Raw genomic sequence first — 25,297 nt, forward strand, 5'->3', positions numbered from 1 at the left:
GGCTGCGGACTGCAATTTGCAGCGGGTGGGGCCCAGAAAGCTTGGGCCTCCCTGCGCTGCGGATTCCAGCCCCCAGCTGCCTAGTTGTACCTGGCTGGACACAAAAACAGGGCGAAGCCCCACGTCAATTTTCTTTAAATTATTTCATGAAATAATTAAGAAAAAAAGGGCTTCCCTATATTGTTGTGTCCGGCCAGGTACAAATAGGCAGCTGGTGGATGGGGGCAGCGCGTTCCTGCCTGCTGCACCTGACTGGACACAAATATAGTGCGAAGCCCCACGTCAATTTTTTTTTAAATTATTTCATGAATTTCCTGAAATAATTTAAAAAAATTGAAGTGGGGCTTCGCACTATATTTGTGTCCAGCCATTTACAGCAGGCAGGAACGGGCTGCCCCCATCCACCAGCTGCCTATTTGTACCTGGCCGGACACAACAATATAGGGAAGGCCTTTTTTTCTTAATTATTTCATGAATTTCATGAAATAATTAAAAAAAAAGTACGTGGGGCTTCGCCCTATTTTTGTGTCCAGCCAGGTACAACTAGGCAGCTGGGGGCTGGAATCTGCAGCGCAGGGAGGCCCAAGCTTTCTGGGCCCCCCCCCCGCTGCAAATTGCAGTCCGCAGCCACCCCGGAAAATGGCGCGTTCATAGAAGCGCCATCTTCTGGCGCTGTACCCAACTCATCCAGGGCCCTGGTGCGGTGGCTCACTGGGTAATAAAGGGGTTAGGGCCAGCTTGGTATTATCAGCTGGCCCCAAGCCCAAAATTCATGGGCTCACGCCAGTATTAGACATGACCGCCATGAATTTCTAGTAAAGTATTTAAAAAAAACACAACACCCAGAAAAAAGTCCTTTAATTGAAATAAAGACACAATTCTTTATTGTTCTAAATTAAACCATACTTACCATCACACCCATTCCAGCTGAAGCCAACGATCTCCTGCAATAAAAGAAAAATAATAAACCAACCTCATCCTTACCTTTCCATGGTTCCCACGACAGCTTCAGCTCTGCTACATCGAGATGACTGGCTGGACCGCAGCAGAACGCTGCCATCCAGTCTGTCATCCCACAGACACTGAGAAGCGCAGGCATGCTTGCGCTCCTCACTGTCTCGCTGTGACGGCATCCAGATGAGCCGAGGTCATGTCCAATGAACTCGGCTCACCTCATGCACGTCACTGACAGCGTGGGAAAATTCTCACGCTGAAGTGCTGAGTGCAGGAGAATTCTCCCACGCTGTCAGTGATGTGCATGAGGTGAGCTCATGTCCAATGAACTCAGCTCACCTCCTGCACGTCACTGACAGCGTGGGAAAATTCTCCTGCAATCAGCGCTTCAGCGTGAGAATTTTCCCACGCTGTCAGTGACGTGCATGAGGTGAGCCGAGTTCATTGGACATGAACTCGGCTCATCTGGATGTCGTCACAGAGAGACGCTGAGCAGCGCAAGCAAGCCTGCGCTTCTCAGTGTCTGCGGGATGAGAGGCTGGATGGCAGCGTTCTGCTGCGGTCCAGCCTGTCATCTCGATGTAGCAGAGCTGAAGCTGTCGTGGGAACCATGGAAAGGTAAGGATGAGGTTGCTTTATTATTTTTCTTTTATTGCAGGAGATCGTTGGCTTCAGCTGGAATGGGCGTGATGGTAAGTATGGTTTAATTTAGAACAATAAAGGATTGTGTCTTTATTTCAATTAAAGGACTTTATTCTGGGTGTTTGTGTTTTTTTTAACTTTGACTATGGGGTTAGTAATGGGGGTGTCTTATAGACGCCTCTCCATTACTAACCTGGGCTTGATGTCAGCTGGCATTATAAGCTGACATCAACCCCAACCCTATTACCCCCTGCCACCGCACCAGGGCAGCGTGGAAGAGCGAGGCTAAGTGCCAGAATTGGCGCATCCTATGGATGCGCCATTTCTGGGGCGGCTGACGGCTGGTGTTTCTAGCCTGGGAGGGGGCCAATATTCATGGCTCCCTTCCTGGGCTATTAATATCAGCCCCCAGCTGTCTGCCTAGCCTTTGCTAGCTATTAAATTAGGGGGGACCCCACGTCATTTTTTTTGGGGGGTCCCCCATTTTAATAGCTAGTAAAGGCTATGTATTCAGCTGGGGGCTGATATTAGTAGCCTGGGAAGCTCCGTGGGTATTACCCCCTTCCCAGGCTTCAAACATCTGCCCCAGCCGTCTGCTTAACCTCCGCTAGAGCCTAAAATTAAGGGGAACCCCACGCCAATTTTTTTTAATAATAAATCCTTTATTTTAATACTAAATGACAAGTACAGTAACCAACACTATCACTGTACTTCATATATATGTGACTGACATGTTTCTATCTATCTAATCTATGTGTGATGCTCTATCTTTCTGTTCTAAATTGTCGGGTACCGCTGCTGAATTGCCGGCCGGCTTTTTTAAAGAGACAGTGCATGAAAACACTATTATTTTTTTAAATAAATCCTTTACACTAAATGACAAGTATAGTAAGCAACACTATCACTGTACTTATTATATATGTGACTGACATGTTTCTATCTATCTAATCTATGTGTGAAGCTCTATTCTTTCTGTTCTAAATTGTCGGGTACAGATGCTGAATTGCCGGCCGGCTTTTTTAAAGAGACGGTGCATGAAAACACTAATATTTTTTTTAATAAATCCTTTACACTAAATGACAAGTGCAGTAACCAACACTGTCACTGTGCTTCTTATATGTGTGACTGACATGTTTCTATCTATCTAATCTATGTGTGATGCTCTATTCCTTCTTGTCTAAATTGTCGGGTACCGGTGTATGCCGCTGCTGAATTTGCCGGCCGGCTTTTTTAAAGAGAGTGTCTTCTGAGCAGTTTGTCAGCTTTTGGACACCTTTGCAGGTGTTTTCTATGTGTTTCTATGTGTTTTTGTTTGCCTGCCATTGGTTTTAACGGTGTTCGACGGTGTTCTAAGGTGTTCGACGAACAGTTCGACGAACAGTTCCTCGAACATCCCGGTGTTCGAGGAACCGAACCGAACCCGAACACTACGGGGGTGGCTCAACACTACTCAACACTAATCTTGAGTGGGCCTGGGCCCATGGTACCGACTGGATACATGCTGTCATTGTCCCCAACAAGGACATTGCCGTTCTCACTGTTGGGTTCTCCCGGTGTCTGAAATTTGAGACCTTGTTTCTTAGGGCTATTTGATGTTCCAATGGAAGAAAAGAGGTTTGTTTGATGGAGTCTAGCATGACACCCAGGAATTTTCTCCTTGATGAAGGAAGGAGTTCCGATTTTTTGAGGTTTATAATCAAGCCTAGCGAGCGGAGAGTGTCCAAGGTCACGGATACATGAAGATTGAGGGTCTCCACTGAAGGGGCGATGATGAACATGTCGTCCAGGTATGGGATTATACAGACACCCTGCTTTTGTATGAGCGTGATTACTTCTGCCATAATCTTTGTAAACACTCTGGGTGCTGAGGAGATGCCAAATGGTAGTACATTGTACTGGTAGTGATTTATTATATTGTCCCGGGAGATTGCGAAGCGCAGGAACTTCCTGTGTAACGGATGGATCGGTACATGGTAGTATGCATCCTTCAAATCTATTGTTGCCATCACATAATTTTTTCCTATTAATGGGATAATTGATCTTATGGATTCCATCTTGAATCTCCTGTACATGTATTTGATATGATGGTTCAGGGACTTTAAATTGATTATGATGCGTGGGGAACCCGAAGGTTTCCGTATTAGGAACAGCTTTGAGTAATGACCCGACCCCTCCCAGCCGGGGGGAACTGGAGATATTACTCCGGAGTATAGAAGGTTCTGTAGACCAACTGATAATAGATCCTGAGCTCCCCAGGACGGAAGGGTAGTAACCCTCAGGACTTGAGAGGGACGTGTATCAAATTCCAACATGAGACCCTCCTTGATGGTATCGAGGATCCACTGGCAGGATGATATTGCCTGCCACTGAGGGAAGAAATCCGAGAGATGACCCCCGACACGGATCACGTCATTGTTTCTCCTGCTGCTGGTGCTGTTGTTGGGGCACCAGGATGTTGCGTCCTTTGCCTCCTTTGGGATAGCCCCAGCGCCCAGATTTTCCCTTCCCTTTATATTGGGAAGGAGGATTCTGAGATAGTCGAAAGGAACGTTTCCTAGCTTGTTTTTTCTCAGGAAGGATTTTCTTCCTATCCGAGGCCTTTTCTAGGATATCATCCAGGTCTGGTCCAAACACATATTTTCCTTGAAAGGGGATGGAGCAGAGCTTCACCTTTGGAGGTAACATCCCCACTCCATGTTTTAAACCACAGAGCGCGGCGAGCGGTATTGGATAGAACTGCAGCTCTAGCCGCAATCCGGACTGACTCAGCCGAGGCATCCGCCAAGAAGCCTGTGGCTTTTTGAAGGAGGGGAATGGAGTCTAGTAGATCTTCTCTAGATGTGCCTCGTGACAGATGGTCTTCTAGTTGGGCCAGCCACTTGAAAAGGGATCTGGCAACACAGGTTGACGAGATGTTGACCTTAAGGGATGCGGAGGAAGTTTCCCAAGATTTTTTGAGGACATTTTCAATCTTCCGATCTAAGGGGTCCTTTAATTGGGAGGAGTCCTCAAAGGGGAGAGAGGTTTTTCACCACCCTTGCCACCTGGATAAAAAATAAAATAAATTCAGCTCACCTGGTTCTCACATGCTCCTGGTGCAGGGAAGCCTAGTAACGTGTGGTCTCACGTAGAAACAGTATAAATGTAAGAAAAAACTGGCTTCTAGGAAAAAATTTCCAAAATTTTTTTTTTATTTTTTTTTTATTGATAGAAAAATAGTTCAGATCAGTTCAGGTAATAAGATAAAAATTCAATGGATAAATCACATCATAGGATCCAGCTACGCGTTTCGAGCATGACACTATGCTCTTTGTCAAAGCTTTGACAAAGAGCATAGTGTCATGCTCGAAACGCATAGCTGGATCCTATAATGTGATTTATCCATTGAATTTTTATCTTATTACCTGAACTGATCTGAACTATTTTTCTATCAATAAAAAAAAAAATAAAAAAAAAATTTTGGAAATTTTTTCCTAGAAGCCAGTTTTTTCTTACATTTATACTGTTTCTACGTGAGACCACACGTTACTAGGCTTCCCTGCACCAGGAGCATGTGAGAACCAGGTGAGCTGAATTTATTTTATTTTTTATCCAGGTGGCAAGGGTGGTGAAAAACCTCTCTCCCCTTTGAGGACTCCTCCCAATTAAAGGACCCCTTAGATCGGAAGATTGAAAATGTCCTCAAAAAATCTTGGGAAACTTCCTCCGCATCCCTTAAGGTCAACATCTCGTCAACCTGTGTTGCCAGATCCCTTTTCAAGTGGCTGGCCCAACTAGAAGACCATCTGTCACGAGGCACATCTATCACGAGGCATATCTTATTACCTGAACTGATCTGAACTATTTTTCTATCAATAAAAAAAAAAAATGTTGGAATTTTTTTCCTGGAAGCCAGTTTTTTCTTACATTTATACTGTTGCCACCTGGATGTCTGCTTTAGGACTGTCCCATGTAAACTCATCACCTTCCAGCGGAAATCTATGTTTTAATTCCGAGGGGGTGGAGAGACTGCTTTCTGGGGCTTCCCATTCCTGTTTAATGAGATCTCTAATGACCTCATTAATTGGGAATCCAGTCTGCTTTTTAGATTTAAGACCCCTAAACATCTCGTTTTGAACGGAATAGGGAACTTCAACCTCCTCTATTCCCATAGTGCCCCTGACGGAGTCAATCAACTCTCCTAAATTGTCCAAGGAGAAATAATATCTTCCCGTCTCCATCTTTCTGGCAGAGCTTAATGATTCTCTGTCTTCAAGATCCTCAGAGTCGGAGCTACTGGCCTCTATGGAAAATACCTCCGAGTCAAACTCCTGAATCTTCCTCTTCTTAGGGAGAGAGGGCCTAGAGGAGGAGGAGTAGATGGGCAAGGCCCAAATGGAAGCCTGGACCTCCTGTCTGACAACCTGGACCTCTTGTCTAACAAAAGACCTAAGCTCCTCAATTAATGAGGGATTTTCTTCCTTGACTATTCTGTCCGTACAGGGTTGGCACAACTTCTTCCTATGGGATGAGTGCAGCTTTTTTGCGCAGATGCCACATCTACGGGGTTGGAGCTTATCCGTCTTAGGAGCGGGGGCCTTGTCTTCCTAAGCGAGAGGAAGAGAAGGGGTACCCATGTAACTAGATAGAGGGGAACTAGTGTCAAGTTAAAAGGAAGAGAGACTAGGTTAACCCCTTAGTGACCAACACTGGTACTACTTACTGTAGCCAGTGCTGGGCTCTGCAAATGCAGGGATGCTAGGTCTGTCACCCTCCATGGTGGAGATAGCCTTACCTGGTGACATCTTCAGGTGGGTTTTTATAGGTAAAAACCGTGCCCCCAGCAAGGAACCTCGGTTCCCTCCCCCTTCCGGTCACCTCCCGGTCTCTGTTGGCTCCGTGACGCGCTCAATACTCATGCGTTCCAGCGTGGAACGCAAAACGCCGGAAGTGACAAGGACCTGCGGTGACACCACTTCCTGCGTGCGCCCAGACCGCCGGAAGAAAGGGGGAGATACCGGAGAGCTGAAGCAGGCCTCCAGTATGAAGATCCCCGGCCTGCTTTACCCTCTGTGGGGTGCAGGAAGACCGGGGCCGTCCCAAACGGGAGCAGCATGGAGGGAGGAGGCGCACCCCGACCGACCGCTGCCCGGCAAGTATACTTCTTTACCTAATGCCACCCTGCTGGCCGGACAGCACTGAAGGACCTCTCCATGCCCCAAGGGGGACAGGAAAACACTGGTGATTGACGGTGGGGAGGGGCTTTTAACCTCTCTGTGTTCCAGTCCCCCAATAGGATGTGGACGACATCCTCCAATGCTGTCGTGGAAGGCTTTTTGAGAAATATGGGTCGTTCAAGACATTGTTCAGCCGAACAGCGTACTTTGATTAAAAATTTGATTGGAGAAGGTAAAAGTTATAAAGAAGTGCAGACAATGATAGGCTGCTCAGCTAAAATGATCTCCAGTGCTTTAAAATGGAAAGCAAAATCAGAGAGATGTGGAAGAAAACAGAAGATTACCATTTGAATGGATCAAAGAATAGCCAGAATGGCAAAGGCTCAGCCAACGATCAGCTCCAGGATGAGCAAAGACAGTCTCAAGTTACCTGTGAGGACTGTGACAGTTAGAAGACGCCTGTGTGAAGCTCATCTCTTAGCAAGATGTCTCCCACAAAGTCGCACTGTTAAAAAACAGACATGTACTGAAGCGGATACAATTTGCCAAAGAACATATCAACTGTCCTAAAGAGAAATGGAGAAACATTTTGTGGACTGATGAAAGTAGAATTGTTCTTTTTGGTTCCAAGGGCCACAGACAGTTCGTCAGACGAGCCATAAACTATGCATTCAGCCACAGTACACTCTGAAGACAGTGAAGCATGGTGGTGCAAGCCTAATGATATGGCATGTTTTTCTTACTACGGTGTCGAACCTATTTACCGCATACCAGGGATCATGGACCAGTTTGTATATATTAAAATACTTGAAGAGGTCATGTTGCCTTACGCTGAAGAGGATATGCCCCTGAAATGGGTGTTTGAACAAGACAACGACCCTAAACACACCAGTAAATGAGCAAAATCTTGGTTCCAGTCAAACAAAATTGAGGTTATGGAGTGACAAGCCCAATCCCAGGACCTTAATCCTATAGAACACTTGTGGGGTGACATCAAAAATGCAGTTTCTGAGGCAAAGCCAACAAATGGCGACAAATTGTGGGACGTAGTCAAAGCATCCTGGGCTGGAATAACAGGTGACAGGTGGCAGAAGTTGGCTGACTCTGTGCAACATAGATGTGAAGCAGTTCTAAAAAACTGTGGGTATACAACTAAATATTAGATTAGTGATTCACAGGAATATTAAATCCTCAAAAAAAGAGACATATTGTGAGTTTATAAAGACAAATGCAGACACTGCTATTTTTTAGAACAGCCCTATGTTCATGGTTTGTTATTTTCTGTAAAGTAGTTAAAAATTCTATACATTTCTCTTCATGTTTTGAATTAGAAAACAGTGTGCAATGTTCCCAATGCTGGAAATAAAAACTAGTATAAAGATTTTGTGCTTAGCTCATGTTTTTGAGCACACTGCTATTATTTTGAACACTACTGTACCGGAGTAGAAGCAATATATACTTATGTGAGCTATTTAGAGAGAGATTGTAGCTGCATCTCTAAAGGGTTAATATATCAGTCCAATTTCCATGGTAAGTATGGCGGCCATATCTGCTGCTATCACTGCAGGGAGATATGTGGCTGCTGTACAGAGGAGGAGGATGTGTTCTGCAGAGAAGGGGAGGGGAGAATCCGCTGCTGCTCACAGCACCGACTGCAGAAGTGATGCCCTGAAGCCTGGAGGCACCAGCAGGTGAGTGACGCTGCCGGACACATCCCCCTATAACAGTGCCCCCATTATGTGCTGGATGTAGGGTGCAGCACAGTGCGGCTGATGGGAAGGTTCTAGGTCAGGTATCGGTGTATGGAGGGAGCTGGAGAGAACACAGAAGAAAGGATTCTTAGATTATATATCTGTTCATAGCAGTTCAGGTGTCCATATATTTATAGCAGGGAGAGGTTCTAGATCAGTTATTTGTAATGAGGAGGGGAATGGGTTCTAGATCCGTTATTTGTAGTGAGGAGGGGAATGGGTTCAGATGAGAAATATTCTGGGTCAAGTATCTGTATTGGAGGGGACGAATTAGATTCCCACCAATATAAAAGTATATAGATTCAAGTTATCTCAATAAGAGGTCGGTTCTAGATAAGGTATTTATAGCAAGGATGGGATGGGTTCTAGATCGAGTATTTGTAGCGAGAATGGGATGGGTTCTAGATTGGGTATTTATAGCGAGGAGGGGATGTGTTCTTGTTCGGGTATTTGTAGTGAGGAGGGGATGGGTTCTAGATCGGGTATTTGTAGCGAGGAAGGGATGGGTTCTAGATCGGGTATTTGTAGCAAGGAAAGGGTGGGTTCTAGATCGGGTATTTGTAGTGAGGAGGGGATGGGTTCTAGATCATGTATTTGTAGTGAGGAGGGGATGGGTTCTAGATCGGGTATTTGCAGTGAGGAGGGGATGGGTTTCTATATCAGGTGTTTGTAGTGAGGAGGGGATGGGTTCTAGATCGGGTATTTGTAGTGAGGAGGAGGTGGGTTCTAGATCGGGTGTTTGTAGTGAGGAGGGGATGGGTTCTAGATCAGGTGTTTGTAGTGAGGAGGGGATGGGTTCTAGATTGGGTATTTGTAGTGAGCGCATTTTCTAAGTTATGGATCTGCTTAAGGAAAGATGCATGTTCTAAATCTTGTTTCTGTATAGAGTTACAAGCAGGTTCTAGGTCCTGCATCCACATAGAGTGAGGAGGGGATTGTGGTTTACATTTTTATAAAGAGGAAGAGACAGTTTCTGAATCATGCATACATATATGGTATATTTAAACCAATATTAAATCCTCATAGAAGTGAGAAAACATCAAGCCACATCAAATGAGGAGACATATAACCCATATAAGAAAATCAGAGACCAAAAAGTATATAGAAAAAATATATAATAAAGTTGTAATAAAATAAATAATAATAAAATTTGCATTTTTTCTATATACTTTTTGGCCTCTGATATTTTTATATAGGTTACATGCATACATATAGTAAAGGAAGAAGGTTTTGGGTCATGTATCTGAATAGAGAGGAGGCAGGTTCTAGGCCATACATTTGTATGGCGGAAGAGACTGTTTTTTTTGGTTATTTATCTACAGTCATGGCCGAAAGTGTTGGCACCCATGAAGTAATTGCACTCAAAACCCCAAAAATAGTCTGGACAAAATTGTTGGCACCCTCAACTTAATATTTGGTTGCACAGCCTTTGGAATAAATAACTGTAATCAATCTCTTCCTATAACCATCAACAGCTTCTTACACCTCTCAGCTGGAATTATGGACACCTCTTCTCTTATAAACTGCTCCAGGTCTCTCATATGTAAAGGCGTCTCCTCCCAACAGAAATTGTAAAATCTCTCTACAGGTGATCAATGGGATTTAGATCCAGACTCATTGCTGTCACTTCAGAACTCTCCAGCGCTTTGTTTCCATCCATTTCTGGGTGCTTCTTGAAGTATGTTTGGGGTCGTTGTCCTGCTGGAAGACCCATGTCCTAGGACGCAAACCCAGCTTTCTGACATTGGGCACTACATTGCAACCCAAAATCCGTTGGTAATCTTCAGATTTTATGATGCCTTGCACACAGTCAAGGCACCCAGTGCCAGAGGCAGCAAAACAACCCCAAAACATCTTTGAACTTCCACCATATTTGACTGTAGGTACTATGTTCTTTTCTTTGTAGGCCTCATTCCATTTTCGGTAAACAGTAGAATAATGTGCTTTACCAAAAAGCTCAATCTTGATCTTATCTGTCCACAAGACACTTTCCCAGAAGGCTTTTGGCTTACTCACGTACATTTTGGCAAACTGCAGTCTAGCTTGTTTGTCTCTGTGTCAGCAGTGGGGTCCTCCTGGGTCTCCTGCCATAGCATTTCATTTCATTCAAATGTGGATGGAAAATTCGGGCTGACACTGATGCCCCCTGAACTTGCAGGACAGCTTGAATTTCTTTGGAACGTGATTGGGGCTGCTTATCCATAATCTGGACTATCCTGTGTTGTAACCTTTCATCACATTTTCTCTGCCGTACACCTCCAGGGAGATTAGCTACAGTGCCATGGTTTGTAAACTTCTTGATTATGTTGCGTACCGTGGACAAAGGAACATCAAGATCTCTGGAGATGGACTTGTAACCTTGAGATTGTTGATATTGTTCAACAATTTTGGTTCTCAAGTCCTCAGACAGTTCTCTTCTCCTCTTGCTGTCCTCCATGCTTAGTGTGGCACACATAGACATACAATGCAAAGATTGAGTCAACTTCTCCCCTTTTTATCTGGTTTCAGGTATGATCTTCATATTGCTCACACTTGTTACTTGCCGCAGGTGAGTTTGAACGGGCATCACAAGCTTGAAACAAAGTTGTTTACCCACAATATTAGAAAGGTGGCAACAATTTTGTCCGGCCCATTTTTGGGATTTTGTGTGAAATGATGTCCAATTTGCCTTTTTTTCTTGCGTTGTTCCAATACACATAAACATGTATAATAAAACGTGTGTGATTGTAATAATTTTCTGGGAGATATACGTCGTTTTCTGGAACAATTTCAAGAGTGCCAACACTTTCGGCCATGACTGTATATAGTGGCAAAGGCAGGTCTGGGTCTTGTAACTGTATAGAGGCTGCAGGTTCTAGGTCATGCAACTATATAGCAGAGACAGGTTCTAGGTCATGTAACTATATAGAAGAGACAGAGTCTGGGTCATGTAACTGTATAGAGGCTGCAGATTCTAGGTCATGTAACTATATAGAGGAGGGAACAGTTTCTGGATCATGTAACTGTATAGAGGCTGAAGGTTCTAGGTCATGTAACTGTATAGAGGAGGGAACAGTTTCTGGATCATGTAACTGTATAGAGGCTGAAGGTTCTAGGTCATGTAACTGTATAGAGGAGGGAACAGTTTCTGGATCACGTAACTATAGAGGCTGAAGGTTCTAGGTCATGTAGCTGTATAGAGGAGGAGGCAGGTTCTGGATCATGTAACTGTATAGAGGAGGAGCCAGGTTCTGAATCATGTAACTGTATAGAGGCTGAAGGTTCTAGGTCATGTAACTGTATAGATGAAGAGTCGGGTTCTGAATCATGTAACTGTATAGAGGCTGAAGGTTCTAGATCATGTAACTGTATAGAGGAGGAGGAGGCAGGTTCTGGATCATGTAACTATAGAGTCTACAGGTTCTAGGTCATGTAACTATAGAGGAGGGGGCAGGTTCTGGATCATGTAACTATGGAGGCTGAAGGTCCTAGATCATGTAACTGTATAGAGGAGGAGGCAGGTTCTGGATCATGTAACTGTATAGAGGCTGAAGGTTCTAGATCATGTAATTGTATGGAGGAGGGAACAGTTTCTGGATCACGTAACTGTATAGAGGCTGAAGGTTCTAGGTCATGTAACTGTATAGAGGCTGAAGGTTCTAGATCATGTAACTGTATAGAGGAGGAGGCAGGTTCTGGATCATGTAACTATAGAGTCTACAGGTTCTAGGTCATGTAACTATAGAGGAGGGGGCAGGTTGTGGATCATGTAACTATGGAGGCTGAAGGTTCTAGATCATGTATCTGTATAGAGGAGGAGGAGGCAGGTTCTGGATCGTAACTATAGAGTCTACAGGTTCTAGGTCATGTAACTATAGAGGAGGAGGCAGGTTCTGGATCATGTAACTGTATAGAGGCTGAAGGTTCTAGATCATGTAACTGTATAGAGAAGGAGGCAGGTTCTGGATCATGTAACTGTATAGAGGCTGAAGGTTCTAGATCATGTAACTATAGAGGAGGAGGCAGGTTCTGGATCATGTAACTGTATAGAGGCTGGCTGAAGGTTCTAGGTCATGTAACTGTATAGAGGAGGAGGCAGGTTCTGGATCATGTAACTGTATAGAGTCTACAGGTTCTAGCTCATGTAACTGTATAGAGGAGGAAGGTGGTTCTGGATCAGTAATGTATATGAAGGAGACGTATTCTGCGTTTAGATACCTGATATAAAATCCTTTCTGTATTTTCCTGCCCCTGTAGGTTCTCCCATGGATCCCCCTGGACACATCCATTTATACGAAACAGCTTTTGTCCAGAACGGTCGGGCAGTCACCGTTTTATGGGCGTCCTGCACCCTGTTTCTTGGGATCCTGGAGATTGTTGTCCTCCTGCAGCCCACCTGGGTATTAGGTGGGGAGGGCAGCGGACATTTTGGACTGTACCAGGTGTGCGCGGAGTCAGATTGGGGTACAGAATGTCGGGGTCCTGATGGCGTCCTGGAACCTCTCCCACCGTTCCAGACAGCGGCCGGCTTCATGCTGGGGGCTCTGCTGCTGGTCCTGCTCAGCCTGGCCTCCATCGTCCTGCTGTGGTTCTGTCACTCGGGCAGCGTCTACAAACTCTGCGCCTGGCTGCAACTGACCGCTGGTAATGGACGGGTGGGGGGGTCTCCATCTCAGGACGATTTCCATTAGTTTGATTTTATATTTAGCTTGCGGAGGATTGTCTATGCTGGACACAAGTGTCGCACACCCTCAGCCGGCGCATACACCCTGCATATCTTCATTCACTGACAGCAAGCAGAGGTTTTATAAATGGCAGAAGTGTTACCTCCTCATTGATTTAGTCTCTGTGTCTCTCCTTAGCTTTCTGCCAGGGGCTGGCCTGCATCCTCTTCCCTGACGGCTGGGACTCGCCCGCTGTGCGCCCCTTTTGTAACTACCGCTCAGACAGATACCAGTTGGGCACGTGCTCGGTGCACTGGGGCTTTATTCTGGCCATACTAGGAACCTTCGACTGTCTGGTCCTGTCTATTTTGGGGTTCACCCTCGGGAAACGTCATGATGCTTTGAACCCCAGTGATGTCAAACCCGGCAAGAAAGGTAAGAGAAAAATTAAAGGGGTTTGACCACTATGGAAATCTCGCCCACAATGATACATGATGTCCCCTTAATGAAGGACTGTAAGCCCGAGATCGCTGTATAGAGTGTAGGAGCCTGCTGTGTTATACAGCCGGCACCCGAGAGAAACTACTCTCATCAGAGCCTGCTCCCATCACGGCAGTTTAACCTCTCAGATGCTGCTGTCAATCACAACAGCATCATTTTGGAGGTTAGAAACATGAGGGTCACTTTTGGCATCCATGGCCCCCCTGCGACACGATCACTGGTAATTATACAATGCACTGCACTACTACAGTATAACAGTGTATTCTGTAGGTAAAACAACAATGTAGGTAAAAAAAGTTCTATGGACTTCAAAATAAAGCAAAACTCCAGCTCACCCCGCAAAAACACAACAAAAAAACAAGCCCTGACACAAATCCAAAAAAACGTTATGGGTCACAGAATATGGCGACCAATGATACATTTATTTTGCAAGTTTTTTTTACTTATTTTTTTAAGTAGTGAAATTAAAAAGCAAAAAAAAAAAAACAATAGAAGTTTGGTATCACCATAAGAGTAATGACTCGCACAAAACAAGTCAATGGCAGAATTGTTTCAGTAACTCTCCATAACTTTTGCTCCGGCTTTTCAGGACATTGTACAGTAAAATGAACGGTGCCATTCAAAACTACAACTCATCCTGCTAATAACAAGCCTTCATGCAGGCATGGGGATGGAAAAATAACAAAATGAAAAGTTATGGCTCTTAGAAAAACCAGGAGGAAATAAATGAAATCACAAAAAAATAATTGCCCTCTCCTTCAAGGGTTAATTTTTGCTGCCTTATTCTACCACTAGGGGGAGCTCATTAGATACATATTTGTTTAGTTTCTATTGTAATCATGTACAGCAAGCTCCCCCTAATGGTGGTCACAAACCACTGCCAGGAATGGAGAAATGCGCATCTAGAACATCTTCCCCCTTCACTTCCTGTTTTTTTTGCTCCTCTCTTCATTTATAGCAATAATTAGCTAATATTAGTGTAGTAACTTCCCCAAAGAGCCGCAGAGCATCACCCAGTATTTGTATTGCAGAGCATTGCCCAGTAAAGGCACCGCAGAGCATTGCCCAGTATATGCACCGTAGAACATCGCCCAGTATATGCACCGCAGAACATCGCCCAGTATATGCACCGAAGAGCATCGCTCAGTATATGTACTGCAGAGTATCGCCCAGTATATGTACCGCAGAGCATCGCCCAGTATATGTACTGCAGAGTATCGCCCAGTTTATGTACCGCAGAGCATCACCCAGTATATGTATTGCAGAGCATCGCTCAGTATATGCAACGCAGAGCAGCACCCAGTATATGTATTGCAGAGCATCGCTCAGTATATGCAACGCAGAGCATCACCCAGTATATGTATTGCAGAGCATTGCCCAGTAAAGGCACCGCAGAGCATCGCCCAGTATATGCACCGCAGAACATCGCCCAGTATATGCACCGAAGAGCATCGCTCAGTATATGTACCGCAGAGCATCGCCCAGTATATGTACTGCAGAGTATCACCCAGTATATGTACCGCAGAGCATCTCCCAGTATATGTACTGCAGAGCATCACCCAGTATATTTACCGCAGAGCATCTCCCAGTATATGTACTGCAGAGTATCGCTCAGTATATGCAACGCAGAGCAGCACCCAGTATATGTATTGCAGAGCATCGCTCAGTATATGCAACGCAGAGCAGCACCCAGTATATGTATTGCAGAGCATCGCTCAGTATATGCAACGCAGAGCATCACCCAGTATATGTATTGCAGAGCATTGCCCAGTAAAGGCACCGCAGAGCATCGCCCAGTATATGCACCGCAGAACATCGCCCAGTATATGCACCGAAGAGCATCGCTCAGTATATGTACCGCAGAGCATCGCCCAGTATATTTACTGCAGAGTATCACCCAGTATATGTACCGCAGAGCATCTCCCAGTATATGTACTGCAGAGCATCACCCAGTATATTTACCGCAGAGCATCTCCCAGTATATGTACTGCAGAGTATCGCTCAGTATATGCAACGCAGAGCAGCACCCAGTATATGTATTGCAGAGCATATCTCAGTATATGCAACGCAGAGCAGCACCCAGTATATGTATTGCAGAGCATCGCTCAGTATATGCAACGCAGAGCATCACCCAGTATATGTATTGCAGAGCATTGCCCAGTAAAGGCACCGCAGAGCATCGCCCAGTATATGCACCGCAGAACATCGCCCAGTATATGCACCGAAGAGCATCGCTCAGTATATGTACCGCAGAGCATCGCCCAGTATATGTACTGCAGAGTATCACCCAGTATATGTACCGCAGAGCATCTCCCAGTATATGTACTGCAGAGCATCACCCAGTATATTTACCGCAGAGCATCTCCCAGTATATGTACTGCAGAGTATCGCCCAGTATATGTAACACAGAGCATCGCCCAGTATATGTACCGCAGAACATTGCCCAATATATGTACTGCAGAGCATCGCCCAGTATATGTACCGCAGAGCATCGCCCAGTATATGTACTGCAGAGCATATCCCAGTATATGCACTGCAGAGCATCGCCCAGTATATGTACCGCAGATCATCTCCCAGTATATGTAACACAGAGCATCGCCCAGTATATGTACCGCAGAACATTGCCCAATATATGTACTGCAGAGTATCGCCCAGTATATGTAACACAGAGCTTCGCCCAGTATATGTAACGCAGAGCATCGCCCAGTACATGTAACGCAGAGCATCACCCAGTATATGTATTGCAGAGCATCGCACAGTATATGCAACGCAGAGCATCGCCCAGTATATGTATCGCAGAGCATTGCCCAGTATATGTACCGCAGAGCATTTCCCAGTATATGTACCGCAGATCATCTCCCAGTATATGTATTGCAGAGCATCAACCAATATATGTATTGCAGAGCATCGCTCAGTATATGCAACGCAGAGCATCACCCAGTATATGTACCGCAGAGTATCTCCCAGTATATGTATCGCAGAGCATCTCCCAGTATATGTATCGCAGAGCATCGCTCAGTATATGTACCGCAGAGCATCGCCCAGTATATGTACCGCAGAGCATCTCCCAGTATATGTACCGCAGAGCATCTCCCAGTATAACTATTTTGTATAAGTGACAAGTATACCTAGAAGAATTGATGAAGGCAAAGGGCAGTCACCAAATATTGTTAAATTTAGATTTCTCTTTTGTTCATTCACTTTGCATTTTATTAAATTATAAAAGTAAATTATTACCACTTCTATGTATGAAAGTTCTCTCAGGCTGCGTGCCCACTATGCGTTTTCAAGCGTTTTTGCTGCGGAATTTCCGCAGCGAAAACGCTTAAAAAACGCTTGGTAATACGTGCCCCATGGTCCCCAATGATAATCCACATGTGCTGTGCACATGCTGCGGAAATTTCTGCTGCGGATTATCATTGCGGAAAAATCCACAGCATGTCCATTAATTTTGCGGACAAACAGCGTAAACACCGCCATTGACTTGCATTGGATCGCTTAATATAAGCATGATCACATGTGCCCATACGGATATCATACAGTTCAATGTGTGGATGGTACCAGGGTTTGGAGAAGAGGAGACTCTCTTCCAGACTCGGGTACGATAGAACCTGTAAAAAAAAGAATTTAAAAAAAAAAATAAAGATTATACTTACCTTCCGATGGCCCCTGGTCTCCTCAGTGATGCGTCCGGTCTCTTACACAGCTCGCGATGGTCTAAAAGGACCTGCGGTGACGTCATTTAGTCATGTGACAGGTCAAGAGACCGCTGACGTTGGCTGTCGCGTGACCTGTCACATGACTAAATGACGTCACCGCAGGTCCTTTTAGACCACCACGAGACACCGGGGAGACCGGACGCAGCGGAGAAAAGACCGGGGGCCATCAGAAGGTAAGTATAATCTTTATTTTATTTTTACCATTTTTATTCTTTTTTTTTAACTATTACTTGGTCACACTATATAAATCCATGCCAGTTGCATGGATTTATATAGTGTGACCAAGTTGTCAAGCACTTTCCAAGTGATGCTAAAATCGCTTGATAACCCGCATGCAAAAACGCTTGACAAACGCTTCTACCTGGCGGGAAAAACGCATGTAAAATCCGCATGTGTTTTTCCTGCCAGGGAGAAGCGGAAAAAATATGCCGCATTACTGCATCATGGGCACATAGCCTTACTGTGCAGCACTTTTCCACACCTGCCTAAAACTTTTGCACAGTACTGTATATATACACTGTATGTAGTGCACTGTAGAACATAATATAGACCTTTCAAAAAGCATCTCTTAAGGTACAGTATTATAGTAGTTATATTCTTATACATAGGAGCAGAATTATAGTAGTTATATTCTTGTACATAGAGGCAGTATTATAGTAGTTATATTCTTGTACATAGGAGCAGAATTATAGTAGTTATATTCTTGTACATAGGAGCAGTATTATAGTAGTTATAATCTTGTACGTAAGGGTAGTAATATAGTAGTTATATTCTTGTACATAGGGGCAGTATTATAGTAGTTATATTCTTGTACATAGGAGCAGTATTATAGTAGTTATAATCTTGTACGTAAGGGTAGTAATATAGTAGTTATATTCTTGTACATAGGGGCAGTATTATAGTAGATATATTCTTGTACATAGAGGCAGTATTATAGTAGTTATATTCTTGTACATAGAGGCAGTATTATAGTAGTTATATTCTTGTACATAGGGGGCAGTATTATAGTAGTTATATTCTTGTACATAGGAGCAGTATTATAGTAGTTATATTCTTGTACATAGGAACAGTATTATAGTAGTTATATTCTTGTACATAGGAGCAGTACTATAGTAGTTATATTCTTGTACATAGGGGGCAGTATTATAGTAGTTATATTCTTATACATAGGGGCAGAATTATAGTAGTTATATTCTTGTACATAGGGGGCAGTATTATAGTAGTTGTATTCTTGTACATAGGGGGCAGTATTAGAGTAGTTATATTCTTGTACATAGGAGGCAGTATTATAGTAGTTGTATTCTTGTACATAGGGGACAGTATTATAGTAGTTATATTCTTGTACATAGGGGGCAGTATTATAGTAGTTGTATTCTTGTACATAGGGGCAGTATTATAGTAGTTATATTCTCGTACATAGGGGGCAGTATTATAGTAGTTATATTCTTGTACATAGGGGGCAGTATTATAGTAGTTATATTCTTGTACATAGGGGGCAGTATTATAGTAGTTATATTCTTGTATATAGGGGCAGTATTACAGTAGTTATATTACTGTACATAGGAGCAGTATTATAGTAGTTATATTCTTGTACATAGGGGGCAGTATTATAGTAGTTATATTCTTATACATAGGAGCAGAATTATAGTAGTTATATTCTTGTACATAGGGGCAGTATTATAGTAGTTATATTCTTGTACATAGGAACAGTATTATAGTAGTTATATTCTTGTACATAGGGGCAGTATTATAGTAGTTATATTCTTATACATAGGAGCAGAATTATAGTAGTTATATTCTTGTACATAGGGGGCAGTATTATAGTAGTTGTATTCTTGTACATAGGGGGCAGTATTAGAGTAGTTATATTCTTGTACATAGGGGGCAGTATTATAGTAGTTGTATTCTTGTACATAGGGGACAGTATTATAGTAGTTATATTCTTGTACATAGGGGGCAGTATTATAGTAGTTGTATTCTTGTACATAGGGGCAGTATTATAGTAGTTATATTCTCGTACATAGGGGGCAGTATTATAGTAGTTATATTCTTGTACATAGGGGGCAGTATTATAGTAGTTATATTCTTGTACATAGGGGGCAGTATTATAGTAGTTATATTCTTGTATATAGGGGCAGTATTACAGTAGTTATATTACTGTACATAGGAGCAGTATTATAGTAGTTATATTCTTGTACATAGGGGGCAGTATTATAGTAGTTATATTCTTGTACAGGGGGGCAGTATTATAGTAGTTATATTACTGTACATAGGAGCAGTATTATACTAGTTATATTCTTGTACATAGGGGCAGTATTATAGTAGCTATATTCTTATACATAGGGGGCAGTATTATAGTAGTTATATTCTTGTATATAGGGGCAGTATTACAGTAGTTATATTACTGTACATAGGAGCAGTATTATAGTAGTTATATTCTTGTACATAGGGGGCAGTATTATAGTAGCTATATTCTTGTACATAGGGGGCAGTATTATAGTAGTTATATTCTTGTATATAGGGGCAGTATTATAGTAGTTATATTCTTGTACATAGGGGGCAGTATTATAGTAGTTATATTCTTGTACATAGGAGCAGTATTATAGTAGTTGTATTCTTGTACATAGGAGCAGTATTATAGTAGTTATATTCTTGTACATAGGAGCAGTATTATAGTTGTTATATTCTTATGCTTAGGAGCAGTATTTTAGTAGTTATATTCTTGTACATAGGGGGCAGTATTATAGTAGTTATATTCTTGTACATAGGAGGCAGTATTATAGTAGTTGTATTCTTGTACATAGGGGGCAGTATTATAGTAGTTATATTCTTATACATAGGAGCAGTATTATAGTAGTTATATTCTTGTACATAGGGGGCAGTATTATAGTAGTTATATTCTTGTATATAGTATCAGTATTATAGTAGTTATATTCTTGTACATAGGGAGCAGTATTATAGTAGTTATATTCTTGTACATAGGGGGCAGTATTATAGTAGTTATATTCTTGTACATAGGGGGCAGTATTATAGTAGTTATATTCTTGTACATAGGGACAATATTATAGTACAGTCATGGCCAAAAGTTTTGAGAATGACACCAAAATTATATTTTCACATGATCTTCTGGCCTCTGGTTTTTATTAGTGTTTGTCTGATGTTTATATCACATACAGAAATATAATTGCAATCATATTATGAGTACCAATAGGTTATATTGACAGTTAGAATGAGTTAATGCAGCAAGTCAATATTTGCAATGTTGCCCCTTCTTCTTCAAGGCCTCTGTAATTCTCCCTGGCATGCTCTCAATCAACTTTTGGACCAAATCCTGACTGATAGCAGTCCATTCTTGCATAGTCAATGCTTGCATTTTGCCAGAATTTGTTGGTTTTTGTTTGTCCACCCGTCTCTTGATGATTGACCACAAGTTCTCAATGGGATTAAGATCTGGGGAGTTTCCAGGCCATGGACCCAAAATCTCTATGTTTTGTTCTATGAGCCATTTAGTTATCACCTTTGCTTTATGGCAAGGTGCTCCATCATGCTGGAAAAGGCATTGTTGGGTGCCAAACTGCTGTTAAGCTGATCACTCTTTGACATTCAGGAGTATATGCAAATTGCCATTACAAAAAATGAAGCAGTAAACTTTGGAAAAATTACTATTTGTCTCATTCTCAATACTTTTGGCCATGATTCTAGTTATATTCTTGTACATGGGGGCAGTATTATAGTAGTTATATTCTTGTACATAGGAGCAGTATTATAGTAGTTATATTCTTGTACATAGGGGACAGTATTATAGTAGTTATATTCTTGTACATAGGAGCAGTATTATAGTAGTTACATTCTTGTACATAGGGGACAGTATTATAGTAGTTATATTCTTGTACATAGGAGCAGTATTATAGTAGTTATATTCTTATATTGTACATAGGGGCAGTATTGTAGTAGTTATATTCTTGTACATAGGGGGCAGTATTATAGTAGTTATATTCTTGTACATAGGGAGCTGTATTATAGTAGTTATATTCTTGTACATAGGAGCAGTATTATAGTTGTTATATTCTTGTATATAGTAGCAGTATTATAGTAGTTATATTATTGTACATAGGGGGCAGTATTATAGTATTGTCTTGTACATAAGAGCAGTATTATAATAGTTATATTCTTGTACATAGGAGGCATTATTATAGTAGTTACATTCTTGTATATAGGGGGCAGTATTATAGTAGTTATATTCTTGTACATAGGGGCAGTATTATAGTAGTTATATTCTTGTACATAGGAGCAGTATTATAGTAGTTATATTCTTATATTGTACATAGGGGCAGTATTATAGTAGTTATATTCTTGTACATAGGGGGCAGTATTATAGTAGTTATATTCTTGTACATAGGGAGCTGTATTATAGTAGTTTTATTCTTGTACATAGGAGCAGTATTATAGTTGTTATATTCTTGTATATAGTAGCAGTATTATAGTAGTTATATTATTGTACATAGGGGGCAGTATTATAGTATTGTCTTGTACATAAGAGCAGTATTATAATAGTTATATTCTTGTACATAGGAGGCATTATTATAGTAGTTACATTCTTGTATATAGGGAGCAGTATTATAGTAGTTATATTCTTGTACATAGGGGGCAGTATTATAGTAGTTATATTCTTGTACATAGGAGCAGTATTATAGTAGTTATATTCTTATATTGTACATAGGAGCAGTATTATAGTAGTTATATTCTTGTACATAGGGGGGCAGTATTATAGTAGTTATATTCTTGTACATAGGAGCAGTATTATAGTAGTTATATTCTTGTACATAGGGGGGCAGTATTATAGTAGTTATATTCTTGTACATAGGAGCAGTATTATAGTAGTTATATTCTTGTACATAGGAGGCATTATTATAGTAGTTACATTCTTGTATATAGGGAGCAGTATTATAGTAGTTATATTCTTGTACATAGGGGGCAGTATTATAGTAGTTATATTCTTGTACATAGGGGCCAGTATTATAGTAGTTATATTCTTGTACATAGGGGCAGTATTATAGTAGTTATATTCTTGTATATAGGGAGCAGTATTATAGCAGTTATATTCTTGTACATAGGGAGCAGTATTATAGTAGTTATATTCTTGTACATAGGGGCAGTATTATAGTAGTTATATTCTTGTACATAGGAACAGTATTATAGTAGTTATATTCTTGTACATAGGAGCAGTATTATAGTAGTTATATTCTTGTACATATAGAGGGCAGTATTATAGTAGTTATATTCTTGTACATAGGGGCAGTATTATAGTAGTTATATTCTTGTACATAGGGACAATATTATAGTAGTTATATTCTTGTACATGGGGGCAGTATTATAGTAGCTATATTCTTGTACATAGGAGCAGTATTATAGTAGTTATATTCTTGTACATTGGAGCAGTACTACAGTAGTTATGTTCTTGTACATAGGGGGCAGTATTATAGTAGTTATATTCTTGTACATAGGGGGCAGTATTATAGTATCGTGTTGTACATAAGGGCAGTATTATAGTATGTGGTCTGGTCTTTCTTTGAGAGCTGGTATGAGTCATATTATTGTCCTTGTAATTCATTTCCATTCCTCTGCTGTCCTTGCACTTTCTGAGGCTGGCTGCATTACGCACAGCACGGAATAGATAATAATTAGATCTTGGTGACTCAGCAGAGAAGGAACTTCTGGATCGAGGGCCATTAAAATATAATGTCACCAGCTTATATCCACTAGTCCTTGACTCGTCCTCGTCTATCTCTTTATATTCAGCAGTCTCTAGACTTAGACTCGGGGACCACTTTCCGGCCTCCGCAGGTGCAGTCACAAGCTTTCCTGGAATCCTGAACGGCTCGTTCACTTACCTATACACTGATGCATGTAATGAGATGTCTTCACCACTTAGAAGCCCCGGATATCTGTATCCTTCTTATTGGTAACCTCCATTTCTCTTTTTTCCAGGGTTCATTTCAGACACCCCCTGATGACTGACATGACCGTGTGGATGAGCCACCGCTTTTGGATTTTCAGTGTTTGTCGATATCTGTGCCGATAATGTAAAAATGTTTTTTATTTTGTAATATTAAATTATTTCTTCCGTGTCGTCAGTGCACAGTGTGAATTATATCCACTGGAGTTCTGTTTTCCTCTGCTCTGTCCCACAAAGAGGCGGGGCTGCTGCAGATTTCAATAAAATGGTAGTTCCTGTATAGAAAGAGGGCGGAGCTTAAAGGGGTTTTCCACTTCAAGAAAAGTGGATCCCAAACACTTTTGTGTACGTAAAATAATAAGAAAAGCAAGTTATCACCCTTCCCTGGTCAAATGCCGGCTTTCCACCGCTGCTCCGGTCTCAGTGTTTTGGTTGCAGCAGTCACATCATGTGGACAGTGCACTTCACCTCTGCAGCTAATCACTTAGCTCGGCAGCCCATACTATCTGCATAGGGCTCAGTGATTGGCTGCAGCGGTGATGTGACCTGTCGCCATGATGTCACTGCTCTAGCCAAAACACTGAGACCAGATGAAAAAGGGTGGGACAGAAGGTGATGTCGGTGCCACCGCAGTGCAGGAGTCAGGACGTTCATTGCCTGTGACTGCGCCGGTTTTGGGGCTTATATTTGTTTAGGGGTTCAGGCGTGGAATTTGTATTAGTTTAGGTGGTCTGTTTTGGGGTCTGTCTACTCGGCAACAGTTATAAATTTGCTAGTACAATCCAGAGACCCGAGCTGAAAAAGGAGTTGTGGCTTATAAAAAAACCCCTCTATCCTGGGAAAGAGAAAAAGAGGGTGAAATACTGCGAAGCAGGTACATAAACTATTGACTAAGTCAGTTCCCTAACCTCGCCCCATTCTTTATATGCACCCACACAGATATATTGCTCCTGATGAGGCTCATTAGTGTTCTCATACAGTATGACACTGATTTTATGGCCACAACAGTGCCCCCACACACAGTATAATGCCCACACAGTCCCTCAATACAGTACAATCCCCCCACACCGTATGATTGCCCCCACACACATAGTAGGATGCCCACACAGCCCCTCAACACAGTATGATTCCCACCCACACAGTGTGATGCCACCACAGACCCCCTCACGCAGTATGATGCACCCCCAATGCAGTATGATACCCGCAATACAGTATGATGCCCGCAATACAGTATGATGCCCCCCATTACAGTATGGTGCTCCAACACAGTATGATGCCCCCACAGTATTGCCCCCCAGACCAATATAATGATTGCCCCTACAACCACTGACAAACTATGATGGCCCTACCAGGGGAGAACACTGACAGCAGAGGGCCCTTGTGCAATCTCTCCCTACAACGACAGATTATAACCCCTGGCAAAAATTATGGAATCACCGGGCTTGGAGGATGTTCATTCAGATGTTTAATGTTGTTGAAAAAAAGCAGATCACAGACATGGCACAAAACTAAAGTCATTTCAAATGGCAACTTTAGGGCTTTAAGAAACACTAAAAGAAATCAAGATAAAAAATGTGGTACTCAGTAGGGGTAATCTTTTTCAGACCAAGCAGAGGGAAAAAATTATGGAATCACTCAATTCTGAGGAAAAATTATGGAATCACCCTGTAAATTTTCATTTCCAAAACTAACACTTGCATCAAATTAGATCTGCTCGTTAGTCTGCATCTAAAAAGGAGTGATCACACCTTGGAGAGCTGTTGCACCAAGTGGACTGACATGAATCATGGCTCCAACACCAGAGATGTCAATTGAAACAAAGGAGAGGATTATCAAACTCTTAAAAGAAGGTAAATCATCACGCAATGTTGCAAAAGATGTTGGTTGTTCACAGTCAGCTGTGTCTAAAATCTGGACCAAATACAAACATGGGAAGGTTGTTGAAGGCAAACATACTGGTAGACCAAGGAAGACA

At 42.3% G+C, this 25,297-nt stretch overlaps 1 protein-coding gene across 1 annotated transcript; it reads left to right on the forward strand.

Annotated features, from left to right (window-relative positions):
• Window positions 1–8,290: 8,290 nt before the first annotated feature.
• Window positions 8,291–23,495, forward strand: LOC141153127 (LHFPL tetraspan subfamily member 3 protein-like). The gene is made up of 4 exons (XM_073637815.1): window positions 8,291–8,443; window positions 12,740–13,126; window positions 13,345–13,581; window positions 23,355–23,495. The coding sequence occupies exons 2-4, from the start codon at window positions 12,748–12,750 to the stop codon at window positions 23,375–23,377; spliced, it is 639 nt and encodes a 212-aa protein (XP_073493916.1). The 5' UTR covers window positions 8,291–8,443; window positions 12,740–12,747; the 3' UTR covers window positions 23,378–23,495.
• The last annotated feature ends 1,802 nt before the right edge of the window (window positions 23,496–25,297 follow it).

This window comes from Phyllobates terribilis, unplaced genomic scaffold (genome assembly GCF_046119375.1).
Source record: "Phyllobates terribilis strain yellow unplaced genomic scaffold, ASM4611937v1 Scaffold_7__3_contigs__length_470593459, whole genome shotgun sequence".
NCBI lineage: Eukaryota > Metazoa > Chordata > Amphibia > Anura > Dendrobatidae > Phyllobates > Phyllobates terribilis.

What these genes read in the sequence shown, in the direction of transcription:
- LOC141153127 (XM_073637815.1), top strand. Translation starts at nt 12,748, where the DNA reads ATGGATCCCCCTGGACACATCCATTTATACGAAACAGCTTTTGTCCAG. An exon ending in CTGGCTGCAACTGACCGCTG is followed by an intron (nt 13,127 to 13,344) that starts GTAATGGACGGG and finishes GTCTCTCCTTAG; the next exon opens with CTTTCTGCCAGGGGCTGGCC. An exon ending in TGTCAAACCCGGCAAGAAAG is followed by an intron (nt 13,582 to 23,354) that starts GTAAGAGAAAAA and finishes TCTTTTTTCCAG; the next exon opens with GGTTCATTTCAGACACCCCC.